Below are 15201 nucleotides of genomic sequence, written 5' to 3' on the forward strand. Positions count from 1 at the left end.
CGAGCGCCCGCATCGTGTCCCCGGAGCCGATGCGAGTGCCTGGCAGGATATTTATTATAGCAAAAAATAAAAGATATTTTTTTCAAAATTGTCACTCTTTTTATAGAGCAAAAAATAAAAACCGCAGAGGTAATCAAAGACCACCAAAAGAAAGCTCTATTTGTGGGGGGAAAAAATGAAATAAATTTTGTTTAGGTACAGCATCGCATGACCGCGCAATTGTCTGTTAACAACGCAGTGCCGTATCGCAAAAAATGGCCTGGTCGGGAAGGGGGTAAATTCTTTTGGGGCAAAAAAATTATAATTTCTGTGTGCAGCAACCCCCCTTAGACCCCATAATAATTACCTGAGCCCCATCGAGGTCCGAGTCTTCAGGAGTGTTTCAGCTGCCCAGGACTCCCCTCCTCATTGGCTGAGACAGCAGCGTGGCACCATTGGCTCCTGCTGCTGTCAAAGTCAGTCAGCCAATGAGGAGAGAAAGGGGCGGGAGGGGGGGTGGGTCCACAGCTCTATGTCTAAATGGACACATGGAGCTCGGCTCGAGTGCCCCCATAGCAAGCTGCATGCTGTGGGGGCACTCAACAGGAGGGAGGGGTCAGGAGCACCAAAGAGGGACCCAAGAAAAGGAGGATCTGGGCTGCTCTGTGCAAAATCAATACACAGGGCAGGTAAGTATAACAGGTTTGTTATTTTTACCTAAAAAAAAAACCAAGACTTTAGTATCACTTTAATATGTGATTAGCACAGCTCTTTGATGGTTTTAAATGTGCAAGGAAAAGCCAATCTGACAGATTGCCTTTAAGGAGATCCTGTCACAAACTTATAATACTGCAGATATCAGCACAGGAAAATTATTTTAAAAGCTGACTTTCAGTGTTTTTTTTTTATGTATTTATTCATTTGCAATGTGCCTTTGGAATTTCTGGATAAATTGACTACTTCAGAATGAGTCAATTTCCTAGCATAGCTCCCCATCTCCTTGGACGTCATTGCCCCCCCACCTCCTCCAGAAGAGTCTATAATTAGTCTTTGTGCTGGCCTAGCTTTTTCTATATACCTTTTATGTAGCTGCCAAGGGAGCAGCAAAGGGGAATACCATAGAGTGTCATTTGAATGACAGCGCTGAGTTTTTTGGGGCTGCTATCACATCCAAGCAGGCTCAGGGATTTTCTGTTTACATAAGGGAGGCTTCCACAGGTAAACAAAGTGCATAAAATGTTAAAAGTGCATAAATAACGTGAATATTTTTGTTGAAATCAATGGTCTGGCAAAAGGGTCTATCTCAGTAGAATTTATACATTTTAGGCAACAATAAACCAATCCCAGTAAGTGTTTGCATTTTTTAATAGAATGTATCACAGATGTAAAAAGCACTTTAACCTATCCATACACAGAGCAAATGATAGCCAGTTCCTGATGAACTGGGCAAAAATCAGACGGTTGTCTGGTCAACAAAAAATTGCTGGCTGAACAACAGTTGCATTCAATCAGATACAGGCACTCTTTGGGCATTCTGAAAGCCGTCAGCGCTGGTGGTCAGAACACAGCCACAGTGGGAGATCTGCGGATGGAGGAACCTCTCTTTTTTTTTATTGTTTAGCCCTCAGGCTGATCAACAAAACTGAGTGTGAGTGCATGTGTGTGCGTGCGCGTGAGTGTGTGCGCGTGAGTGTGTGCGCGTGAGTGTGTGCGCGTGAGTGTGTGCGCGTGAGTGTGTGCGCGTGAGTGTGTGCGCGTGAGTGTGTGCGCGTGAGTGTGTGCGCATGAGTGTGTGCGCATGAGTGTGCAAGTGTTAGTGTGAATGAGTGTGGCCAGCTCTAGCCAAGTTTTAATGAAGCCGGAGCAAGCTATTGTACCAAAAACAAAACCACTGTGACCAATGTATGAAGTCCTGAACCTTTTTGAAGGGGGGGATTCAGGGCGCTCAAAGAAGAATACCGATTGACTGTTCAAAGCTGTACTGCCCTATGGAAAAAAGGCTATTATAGTAAATATTAACAAAACATAAAGCAGTAATAACATATGGAAAATAATTTATTTGACCAAGAATATTCCATAAAACCCAACAATTAGTTGGATTAGAGCAACAGCATTTTCTGGAGACTTTCATAGCTGCCAGCTCTGCTCTGCCTCCTTCATTCAAAGTCTAAACATCACTCAATAGCCTGGACAAGACAATAACTGGTCACAGTGTTTCAATTCAGAGTGTTCTGCATATTGTGTAAAGAAGCAGTACAACTTCTATACTACAGAATCACAGATACAACTGTGTCACATTCAGACGTCTGTGAACAAATATTAATTTATAATAAATATATTTTCATTTTCTTTACATACAAGGAGAATGGAGCCTATATACTACAGAATGAGGGCAGATGTCCAGTGGAGGATGAGTGGTGATACATCTTGCTGTCCCTCAATGGCTTGCCAAGACTCACCTGTGACTACTCTGCTGACAGATAAGTTCCATTTCCATTTTCAACCAAAAGAAAAGCGCAATCAACTAGGAAACTTAACAAAAAATTTGAAATCACAATTATAATAGTGTCCAGTTAGGGAAGGTTTTTTTTATCCCACTTGTACAATCTGATTGTTTCTAACAGATGTACAAATTGGTGGTTTTGTAGTCTTATATTAGGTCGTGCATATCTTAAGCAGGCAGATAGTGATAAAATATACTCCTGATTTTGAGTATCTCCTGTTGGAAAATCTCATGTCAAGTAGGCCCATAGCTAGAAGAGTATTGATGCAAAGTGCACTGTGTGTGGCACTTTAATAGCCAGGGAAGAATTGTACCAGGTCACAGTGCTACACAGATTTGTTTAAGGACAGATAGGGGCCACCTATCATTCTAGAAAACATCCCTGCCAATGCAGATATATTTTTGGTAACTAATTTAAGGAGTACAGAAGAGTAAGACTGCTGTTGTGCAAAACTACAAGTTTTAGCATTATCTAAGCAGAAGTAAGATCAAAGCAGTTCCATTTGAGGGGCTGACTTTGCAAAGGCCAAAAATGCTTAACAGTCATAACCCTTTTTCCTTTCAACAGCCTGTCAACAAAGAGACCTGGTTTAGAATACTTTTTTACTGATAAGTTAGCCAATGAAAAGGCAGCAGTTTAAGGCCACATTTGTGAATGGCTAACATGGTGCAAGACTAGACACTGATGACTAATTATTAGCTAATCTAAATAACTGGAATAAAAGTAGTGTACTGTATTCCTGAAGCCCTACAGCAGGGGTGCCCAACCTTTTGAAGAGCGAGGGACACTTAAGTGACTTGGTAACTGGTCGCGGGCCACAATAAGTGGAGCAGAATGGAAGACCGATCCGTGTCCGCGATGTGGGCCCCCCTATCTGATCCAACCAGATGGAAGGGGATCCCCTTCTGTTTTTTTTTTTTTTGTGGATCGGATTGGAGGTAGGTGGGTGCAAATGGACACAAGCCCGTCCATAGAGGTGAATGGAGGGTCCGCATGGGTTGAACCGATCATGTGAAAGGGGCCTAAGGCTGCTTTCACACTGATGTGTGGCAGTTTACCTGCACAGCGGGTGCAGTACATCCATGCACTTTCTGAAAGCACATCAAACCCGCAGATAATAACAGAAGTCTATGGCTCAGTGCAGGTAACCCAAAAGGTGCAATGTGCTGCACCTGCGGAACAGTTTGAAAGCAGCCCAGTAACCACTGCAGAACAGATATGCCCATATATACACTGCTTTTAGTAATAAACGTACCTTTAATAACAGTCTTCCATTCAGGTATCGCCGGCTGTTGCCGTCACAGGCAGAATGCATTTGGTATCACGCTGCTTGGGACAGGAGCCGTCGCTATACAGGAAGCATCGGCAAATGCGGCTCTGCTCCCTCTGCAGCCGCTTGCTTCCTCTACTGCTGGCTTCATTTAAAACACTGATGCTCTGGGATGGTGGGTCGGCAACCCATGATCAGGGCTTGAGAACCTGCTATTCCAAAGCAGGAGGTTGCGGGCCACATCAGAAGGCTCCGCGGGCCACTGGTTGGGCACCCCTGCCCTACAGTCTCTTTCAGACAATCCACTTTCAATAAAAAGTTGGAAAGTCTAATACAATCTGAACACTTTAATAAATGGTGGTAACGGAGCATGACAGGTTTTCATTGCGTAAGTAAAATTAGTTATTTTACATCCAACCAATAACATTTTATAGGAGCTTGCATCCAGCAACCACAATTGATACGTGGCATCTTCATTAAAGCTGAACTCCAGCTTTTAATACACGTTACATAGTAGGTTTGGGCCAAGCTGGCCCAAACAAACGATGTCCCTCACTAACATGTGAGGCCGCTGGATATGTGGTATATACTGTAAGTAGCTGAAGCTACATACAGCATACGGCGATGTATTCTAGGTTTGGGCTGAGACCTTCTTGTCTTATGGCCCGAACACAATAGAGTGTGTCTGAGCAAAGCTCAGCCATTCATAGAAAGTGATGTATTCAAGCAATAAATACACAGCTTCCTCTGATTGGCTAAGTCAGAGCTTGTGACATCATTTAGGCTCTCTGATTCAGTCAGAGGAAGCTTTGAATACATAGTTTTCTCTGAATGGCTGAGCGCCGATCAGATAGACTAATGTGTTTTGGGTATGAGACAGGAAGGTCTCGGCTCGAACACAGCGGTCTCACCTGTTAGTGAGGGACATAAATCATTTTGGCCTATGTAATGTGTAGCAAAAGCTGGTGTTCAGCTTTAAAGTGACTAAAGAGCCAAAACATTTTTTTTGGATAGAATGTAGAAGGGTTAAAAAGCCCATCAGATTATTTTTTTTTATTTTTTTTGCAGTTTGCGTCTTGCTGGGGATATTCAGTATACCTCAACTTCCTCCAAACACAACAGGAAGTTAAAGAGAATCCTATCTTGAACAACTGTCAATAGAACATTTGTCTCCTTTGGAAGACTTCCCCTCATCTATTGCTTTAATAACTCTGAAATTAAGGATTTCCATTTCGTTTCAGTCACAATGGTCATCAAGACAAATAGGGAGGGGTGAATCGCCACATCATGGACACAGACTGCAATGCAAACTTGGTAGATGGTCTAACGGTTCTTCATTCCATTCAAAGTTAAAACCTTGCCTTTACACACACTACAATTATTTTAAATAATGGCTCTGCAAATATAATCACTAAACATCACTAACAGCCTTGGTATTATATACATCAATGTAAGCCATAGACTGCTTTCTTGCTGTAAGAGCTGAACTAAGTCAGTACTGTATAAAAACATTTTTTTTGTGTGTGAAAACAACTATAAACCGATTTAAAAAATGAGAAAGAGTTGGCTGAATTTCTTAGGTTAAAAAGAAAAAATTCATCTAATTTCTCAAGAAATATACCTCGATTTGACTTTATGGGTTCTACTGTTTTAGGAATGAAGACAAAAAAAATTATATATGACAAGGTTCTCTCTCTAAATAAGATTTTGTATTACATTAATCATGACTTACAACAATGACCAGAAAAAAAAAAGACAAATGTATTTTTTTCCAACAAATACTTGACCGAGCAGGGCTCAAGCTGATGAAAACATAACTAAACATTAACTAAAAGAAAAAGCTAGATTTGGTACGCAGGCCTAGGTAAGTCTGCCAACATTTCTCATATAAAGCCCTGAATAGTGTTACTCTCACCTATATACAATGGTGCCACCTTTTTGTAGGCCCAAATTGTGTATCAAATTGCAGCCTGCCAATTCACCCATGCCTCCTGCTCCCTACTGTGCCGAAAGGCTGAGGGTAAAGAGCAACTCTGCCTAAAATTAATGCTCTGTTTTGGATGGAATGAGACGGGATTAAAAAAAAAAAAAAAAAAAAAAAAAGGTCTATCCATAGCAACCGGAGACATCTTTCCACACTCCCATACTAAAGAGGGAAATAAAATGTTTACTATGGATAACACAGACAATAGCTTCTTCACCAGACACTTTGATAACGGAGGCTCATGACCAAACAGGATGTGAGTGATAACAGTAGCATCACTGGCCCACTACTAGACTCTCCATTGGAGTATATGGAGAAATAGGTGGGCCGAAGTAACAAAGCTGGCTTACAGAAAACAAAATAAGCCTCGTCACACCCACAGTAGAAGTAATGGAGACCTTCCCAGTGGAGTTTTGTGGACTGTTCTGGAACTCAACACTGCCTCTTTCCCCCACCAAAAAAAAAAGGAACCAAGGATCGTGGGTGGTGTCCGAGCCCACAAAATGACTGTGTCAGGTGTGCACAGGCAAGTCGTCCACTTAATGTTATCTAGAACCTAGCATATCTCACACACTATACTCTAAACTGCATCAACAGCTATATACAGTTATATACTTTACTGCATGGGATTGATATTTTTGTACCTGTCCATTCACAAAGCCACCTGACATAAAGGAAACAAGGTAATAAATATACAGAGTTCCTGTTTCGCAGTCCTTGAGGTCAAACATGTTCAACCATGGAGCCATTTTCACAATCACAGTGCAAGGTATCCCGGTGTCATGGATGGCAATGTAATGTTGGAAGCCTTCTTATCCCGATGCATTTGGTAAACATATCCAGTAGTCCCGCTCATGCATTTATCATCGTTATTGCACAATACATGAGGACCTGGGAAATCTTGGAAAGCGTAAGAGAAAGTAAAATGGAATTTTGTCCTGACATCTGCATTTATCCAGTATGACTAACAAAGCATGTCAGCTGCATGTGCTGAGACAGCTATCAACATGCGCCACAATGCACACTAGTAAAAATGCAGTAAAAAGGAAGTAGTCTTCATTTCATTCAGTCACCTTCAGTCAAAGTTTAAAGTTCAAAGACCTGAAGGATCAAAGTGCTCATGTATTCAGTAGGATATCTTCTTCTAGGGGAGCTTGAAACTGGCATCAACATGTGTCATCTTTCAACAAAAAAAAAAACAAGACAATATAATGTGCAGTCATAAAAACCAATGCACAAGCAGAAGTAATACAGTTTTGGCTATAATGTACATATATTAAAAACTGTATGAAATACTGGTTTTGAGTGGATTATAGGAGCAGTATGGAAATTAGGAAAAAATAAAAATAAAATTTAAACTCACCTAGGTGGATGCGGCTTCAATCCAATGCTGCAGTTGTCCTCCGCCGGCTCTGCACTGAGAACTGAGCGATCAAAGACTGCTGATCGTTCTGTCATGTTTCTGTGTTATGTGAGCAGAGAGCCGGGGACTTTCAGTCAGTGGCTCTCTGCTCTGCAGATTGCTGAGAGGCTGAGAAAGTTGCCGATTCAGGCAATTTAGAGCTTGGACCGGCTATGTGACATCAGCCCATTGTTGGCTGAAAACAGATCACAGGAGTGCAGAACAAACTGCACTCCTGTGATCCATTAGAGAATTACAGTCAAAATAGCTTTGGCTATACTTCTCCTTTAATCCTCTTCAATATGAAGCCACTACCCCCTCTACCAGCCAGGTCTGCTAGTTTAAAGCCGAATTCCAAGTATAGCAATTTTTACATAGTTACATTGGTCCAAAAGTATGTATGTGCTATACCTGTAAGATCCCCCAAAAGATGTAAATCACTGCAGTAGGCACCACTACTACAGCAGTTGCTACTAGCTTCCAGGTCCTTGCTGAGCAGCTGCACTGCTGCTTACTGAACAGAGGAGGTGCCATTTCGCAAACACTCTGCATCTTCTCAATAAATGCAAATCATTCCATTTGCATGAGGTGGAGAGGCGGGGTATCACAATTGTTACTTTATACAATCAGAGAACACTTTGCTTCATTGTGGGAATGCAAAAGGTTCTCTGGACGGGGCCTGGGCCGAGCCAGTGACCTCCTGTGCTCACAACGCAGCAGGGAAGCCCCTCGGCACAAGACCCAGAAGCTAGTGGAGAACACTGTAGTAGTGGTGCCTTCTACAGTGTTTTCCAGCTTCCATGGGGATCTCATACGTATGGCACATACATACTTGATTGATCTAATCTTGATCAAGGTAACTATGTAAAAACTGTCATACCTGAAATTCATCTTTAAAGAAAAACAGTTGATCATTTTTTTTATATTTCAATCTGTTTATTAAAAGGAGAACTCGTACAATTTGAGCCAAAGTACACAATCACCATAACATCTGAGAGATATCCAGCAAAAAAGAAAAAAAAATTACCTTCTGAACATATACAACAATCATATACTGTATGTAGTGATAGAAAGTATTATAAAGTATCACAGATAGAATAGAGATAACAGTGTTAACTCACAGAATCCAATGCTAATAACTTAAAGAGGTTGTAAACCTAAAAAAAAATAAAAACAAAAAAAACCTGCAAGACAAAGGGCATAATGAGCTAGTATACATCTTATACTAGGCTTACCTGTAGGTACAATTTAAGAGGAAGACTTTACTTCTTTACTACTCTTTAATGGCTTTGAGTGATACATAGTTCTCGTCTCAGAAGAAGGAATAGGGCAAACTCCTGAAATATTATGGTAAGACCTTCAGGAGAACCGTATGTAATAAAAAATAACCTAATTGTGAACAGCACTTAACATGTCCACTTGGACAGCAAGTATTAAAGAACCATAAAAGGGAAGAGGAAAAAAAAAAAGGTGGACTAGCGGGTTTAACCACCTGTCGACCAGCCGCCGTCATTATACTGCGACAGGATGGCTTGTTCCCGCAAATTGCTGCACTGGTACAGCGTTTCCTTTAACAGCTATAGCAGGTACGCGCCCGCTGCACACCGGGGGAGCTGATGCATGTGGCTGGTGTCCGCTGGCCACCAGAAATCGCTCCACGGAGAGCCATAACGGGGATCTGTCAATGTAAACAAACAGATCCCCGTTCTGACAGAAAAGTGCAGGGTGATCGTCTGTTTCTAGTGATCAGATACAGCGACCTCTCTGTACTCCCAGTCGGTCCCATCCCCCACAGTTAAAAACACCTCCCTAGGGAACACATAACCCACTGGTCGCCCCCTAGTGTTAACTCCATGCCAGTGTCATTTATACAGTAATCAATGCATTTTTATAGCACTGATTGCTGTATAAATGTCACTGGTCCCAAAAAAAGTGTCCAATCTGTCCGCCACAATGTTGCAGTCCTGCTAAAGATCACTGATCACCGCAATTACTAGTAAAAAGACTAAATTTGTATTAAAAATATTCACTATTTTGTAGACAATATAACTTTTAGACAAAACAACCGATATACGCCAATTGCGATTTTTTTTTTTTTTTACCAAAAATAGGTAGAAGAATACATATTGGCCTAAACCGATGAAGAAATTTGTTTTTTTTATTTGTTTTTGGCGATTATAGCAAAAAGTTAAAGATAGGATTTTTATAACAGCTTACCTGTAAAATCCTTTTCTTGGAGTACATCATGGGACACAGAGCCACAGTAATTACTGCATAGGTTCTATGGCAACTTCAGGTGATGGACACTGGCACACTCTAGACAGGAAGTTTGATTCCCCATATAACCCCTCCCCTTACTGGGAGTACTTCAGTTTTGTAGCAAAGCAATACACATGTAACCAAAGAGGGGAGGGACCTCTGTGTCCCGTGATGTACTCCAAAAAAAGGATTTTACAGGTAAGCTCTTATAAAAATCCTATTTTCTTTATCGTACATCACGGGACAGAGCCATAGTAATTACTATATGGGATGTCCTAGAGCAATGCCACCTGAGCGGTGTGGACACAAACAAAAGTAGGGTGCAATCAGACCTATACTGCTGCCTGCAGTACACTGTGCCAAAAGGCGATTTCCTCATGCCTTCTTACATCCACCTGATAGAATCTGGTGAATGTATGGACTGATGACCAAGTTGCGGTCTTGCAGATTTGAGCCATGGAGGCTTGGTGATGCACTGCCCATGAAGCACTAACAGCCCCGGTTGAGTGCGCTTTGATTTGAAAAGGTGGAACTTTCCTCTTCAAACCATAAGCTTGAATAATTACTTGCCAAATCCATATGGCAATAGTGGATTTCGTGGCGGTCTGTCCTTTCCTAGGACCTTCAAGCTACCGTCTATCAAGAGCAGGTCATCTAGGTATGCAATTATCATTATAACTCGGGTCCTTAATCTGGCCAGAGGAAGGGCCAGAAGTTTGCTAAACACCGTACAAGTAGCTAGACCAAAAGGCAACGCTACAAACTGAAAACGTTTTTTCTACTTCGAAACACAGATAATTCTGGTGAGCAGGAAAATAGTTACATGCAGTCATACATCCTTGCTGTCAATTGATGCCAGAAGTTCTCCTCCTTGTAGGGCAGAGACAACTGATCGGATTAACTCCATGCGAAAAGAGCAAATTTTCAGGAACTGGTTAGGATCTTTCAGATCTAGAATAGGCCTGACATCTCCATTTGGTTTTGGCACCATGAAAAGGTTTGAACAAAACCACAACCCCTGCTCTTCCATGGGGACCATCATGATCACTTTTTGTGACAATAGTCGTTCTAAACCTAGAAAGAGAGACCTCTTTTTCTCTGGATCTTTGGGGACATTTGCCCTGAGGAAACAGGGAGACAGGAATTCTCGAAACTCTAGTTTGTAACCTAGAGCTATATGTGGAGACCACCCATCTGTCTTGAAACTCTTCCTGCCGGACCCTTGAGAACTGCAGAAGTCTTCCCCCAACTCGAACGAGCAGGGGCGTCCCTTCATAAAGAGGCTTTAGGGGTTTGTCTTGTGGGTTTCCTCCCCCAGGACTTCTTTTGTCCCTGGAGTTGACCCGAGGTTTACCTTTTGAACCGGACGGTGGAGGCCGTCAAGACTGCCTGGAGGCTGATGCCCCTGTCACTGGAGAAAGAGCGCATTTGATGAGAGATGTTTACTTCTTTTCTTAACTGGCAAATGGGTACTTCTCCCACTTGATATTTTTTGGATATATTTGACCAAATCATCCCCAAAAAGCTTTTCACCAGCCAGCCAAGAGCTTTTTGCATGGTGCTCCGGCTGACCAACTTTTTAACCATAAGATTCTACGCATATGCATCAACCCAAGCGTAAGGCGAGAGGTTTGAAGAATAGAATCTCTGATTGCGTAAATGGCAAAACACAAAGCTATTGGCAGCTCAGCTAACTCCTGGACCTGCTGGTCAGGGAAAACGTTGAGCACCTGTTTCATATGGTCTCTCAAGGATTGACATAACCCAATTGCCACCACTGCAGGTTGAGCCACTGAACCTGCCAAGGAAAAAATATCTTAACAGGAATAAACATTTGCGCATTGTGAACCGGACAAGTCAAACTTTTATTCACAGAGGATATAGCAGCATCAATTGCTGGTATACTCCACATCTTAGTGAATTGTTCCTCCATAGGATAAAGTGTTGAAAACTTTTTAGGAGGGAAAAAATGCTTTTCTGGGTGATCCCACTCAGAATATATAAAAGTTTTTCCAGAAATGAATGTACAGGAAAGGCATGCAAGGCTTGAGGAGGCTTTAGTGAACCCAAACAAGAAGTGGGCTCTTCAACCGACTCAGTTAAGAGGAGCTTAAATGTGGAACAGACCATTTCAGTAAAGCCCCATACACACTATCAGATTGTCTGCTGATTTTTTCCTTCAGATTTACCAAAACCATATAAAATGAGGTCAAACCTTAGGCGTTTCAATTCGTATGCAATCAGGCAGGCCCTTGCACTACATGGTTTTGGCAAATCTGAAGACAAAAATAAGCAGAAAATCTGATAGTGTGTATGGGGCTTAAGACCCCATTCACACCTGAGCGTTTTGTAGCTTGAAGCCCGAAGCTACAAAACGCTGGAGGGGAAAAAATTTATTATTCTCAATGGAGATGGTTTACATCTCCACTCCATGTCGCCTGAAGCCGAACGCCTGAAGCTCAAACAAGTTCCGGACCCTTTTTTGTCACTCGAATTGAGCAGATTTGGGCGTTTCTCTTCTTTTAACATTGGTGACCTTTTGTCCTGCACAAAATCGCGGTAAAAAAGCCGCAAATTGCGGTAAAAAACGTTGCAAAATCGCACGATTTTCTGCTTGAAAACGCTACGCTCAGGTGTGAATGCAGCCTAAGAGAATGCACTATCAACTTCTCAGCATGTGAAGCTGAAGAAGGTTCTTCCCCACTTAATCCATCAGAAGAGGAGTAAATCTCTCCATGGTCCCCTGAGGGGGAATAATTTTCCCCCTCCCACTGTTCCTCTGTTTGAGGATCCTGGGTGGTAGAAGGGGACCTAATGCGCTTTCTTCCACTCTGTGAAGATGCGATTAAAGTCGCTAACTTTTCCTCTAATGCACTGATAGTTGAGGAAAAAAACCTCCTCAGTTACATAGACAGGGGCTGAAGTGTCGAAAGCAATTGCAACCCCTGATGACCCTGATGGCTCCCTGCTGCTGCTATTAAGCTCAACCTGATTCAAAGTAAACGTGTCCTGGGAATGTCTGTGTCAACCAACACTCACATGCGACTCGTCTGCTTTGTGTCCCTCCTTTAGCTGTATGCACCTGAAAAAAGGTGCACTTTATAGTTGCACAGCCTGCGTTGTGGGCGCTGAAGCATGCCGATGCCGCTAAGCCCCGCCCCCTTCCTCCAACCACCCACCGTGCCCCCTCGCTCATCTTTTTCAAAGATACAGCTTTCCCGCGTGAGCGGGCTTCAATCTGCCGGATCGTATATGGAGGGCTGGGGTGGAAAAGAGGAGTAGAGCCGCCAGATGGATGACCGCCGCAATGGCAGCGAGAGCTCTTGACAGCCCCCAGTGGTGACTATAGAACTACCCACAAGAATTGAAATTACTTGGTTCCCCTATTCACACCCCCGATGTGGCTGGGGGTAATCTTCCCTGCTAAGCTACTGTATTTTGACAGCACAGAGACTCCCCCACCATTAGAACACAGCGATCAGCACTGATGGCTATAGCCAGTGGTAGTGGTGTTCCAGTGGACAAAATCCAACAGGCTGGTTGCACAGAAGTTGAGCATGCCCATACATGAATAGAAATTTGGCCTGTCCCTACTGAACCAGCTGAATTTAGATCCATGTATGGCCAGCTTAACTGCATGCAAGCTGGGGAAACGGTTTAAATTAGCAGAGTTTAATCTTAGCTTTATCGTCTTGGCTCTGTAAGAATTTTTCTTCTTCTAAGCAAAGCAGTTAAAGTGTTACTAAAGCCAAGGCACTGCATTCACCATATCTGGTCTCCCACAGAACATGGAAATGCCATTATTTTAGTAAATATAAACTGCTAAATAACCAAATACCTTTTCTCATCAGAAGTATATAGCAGTCTTGTGACTTCTATCAGTGTCTAGTTAAAGCTTGTAGAAGTTTTCATTCTTCTCTGACTGTCCTATGAGGCTGCAGGGTGCCTGACCCTCTGTCTAGACAGTGCTAAAAATGGTCCTCCCAAAAAAACAAAAACTCTTTAGAAATACACACCAAACTGAGCATGTGCAGAGTGTCCCCAAGGCACTGTATTATTACAGATGGATTGGAGACTGTGGAAAAAGGAGGGCATCAGAGAAGACAGGATCAAACAGCCTTTTTACACAATGTGGAGGATTAACCCTTTAGGTTCCACAGTGAGTATAACAAGCATGCGTTACTGCATATACAGAATAATTTTACGGTTGTGGGTTTAGTAACACTTTAAGCTTAAAGAGAATCTTTAGGTTGTATGAAAAAAAAATTAAAAGTCAGCAGCTTCAAATACTGTAGCTGCTGACTTTTAATAAAGGTCTACTTACCTGTCCAAGGATCCAGCTCTGTCCTTACTGGGCCAGTTCTTCACCGGTCTTTGTGTCCCTGGCACCGGCATGTTTACTACTTCACAGCGAGCCACACTGCGCTTTGTACATAGCTCCTATACATACAAAAGGGGTGGGGGCGGTTGGGAGAAAAGCAGAACTTTCCTTTTTGGGTGTTCTGCTTTAACCTGGTAAACATGAGAAAGGGAACCTAGAGTTCCACCTGCTGGCTCAAAAAGCAAAACTCATATGCATTATTGCATGTGTACTAAACAGAAAAAGAAAATATTTATACATTTTCTAAGAAAAATATACCTTAACTTATACATTACATTTAAGCAAAAGGCATTTGTGTTTTTAAATAAAAAGATTATGATGTAAATCACGTATACACTTACCATGGTACCACCATTTTGTTTTCTTTGGATTTTTGTTGCACGTTCTTACATAAAAGGAATTATCTGGAGGTCTTCTCTAAGGAAAAAGGGGGGAAATAATAAAATAGACAAAAATAAAAATGTTTAACACAAGCAAAAAGAGAATCCACCTCTTTTGCCTAATAAATATTAAAAGCATTTAGTTTGTAAGTTCTTACCTATTACCTGTAATGTCTGTTCCTATTGTAAAAACAAAAAAAACTACTAACATTCAAGACGCTTTATAGTTTAATGGATGTGCTTGCACCTGTTATCTATAGATTGCATTCCAGTAATGATCAAGTATCCTGACAGCGCTGGTCTAATACTGCAGATCAGAAAGCACTCTGATTAGCTTTCCATCATGTGGTCATCATAACAACCAATCATAGTGATCACATGGGTTTGCTTACAGTACAAAACTGCCAGCTCAGCTGTCACAGAGCTGTGCCCGTCACAGAGTCACACCGACAGCTGCCTCAAGCATGCTGCAGAATTTTTATCAAAATACACAGTAAAAAATACAATAATAATAAAAAAAAAACTTTAAAACGGTATTACTACTATGTAGGTGTTAAAGTGATTGTAAATAGAAAAAAAAAAAATTTTTTAAGCACTTCCGGACCGTTCGCCGTGGATATACGTCACTACTTTGACATTAAATACTCTTGTTATGACAGCATATAGCTGCCAAAAACCACTGTATCTTTATCCATGGCCGACAATTCTCTTGCACATAAAAGTGGTCTCAGCAGCAGATTTACCACGAGATCACTTTTATGGGCGGGGGGAGAGGTGCCCCCCCCCTTCCGGGCGTCTCCGCCACTTGCCGGTGCCTTTGGAAATGGCGGAAATTATACGATCACCGGCCTTAAAAGGGAAAGAAAAATGTATTTGCCTTTAAGGATAAATTTGAGATCTGAGTTCTTTGTGACCCCAGATCTCACATTAAAGAGGCCCTGTCATGTTTTTTTTTTCTCTATTACAAAGGATGTTCACAATAGTAATAAAAGTAATCCAAAAACATTTTTTTAACCACCTTCAGACCGGACCATTTTGCTGG

The 15201-nt window shown here is 42.0% G+C and overlaps 1 protein-coding gene across 1 annotated transcript in view; it reads right to left on the reverse strand.

The window, feature by feature from the left end:
- Positions 1-1326: 1326 nt before the first annotated feature.
- Positions 1327-15201, reverse strand: part of UBE2W (ubiquitin conjugating enzyme E2 W) — a 69807-nt gene continuing 55932 nt past the window's right edge. The window contains exons 5-6 of the mRNA XM_077492881.1: positions 14121-14196; positions 1327-6917 (exon numbers count right to left, since the gene is read on the reverse strand). Of these exons, the coding sequence (XP_077349007.1) occupies positions 6904-6917; positions 14121-14196 (90 nt within the window). The 3' untranslated portion in view covers positions 1327-6903. The remainder of the gene's footprint in view (positions 6918-14120; positions 14197-15201) is intronic.

The sequence above is a fragment of the Lithobates pipiens genome, unplaced genomic scaffold (genome assembly GCF_037356315.1).
Source record: "Lithobates pipiens isolate NorthernLeopardFrog02 unplaced genomic scaffold, aLitPip1_a1.2 Scaffold_19, whole genome shotgun sequence".
Taxonomy (NCBI): domain Eukaryota; kingdom Metazoa; phylum Chordata; class Amphibia; order Anura; family Ranidae; genus Lithobates; species Lithobates pipiens.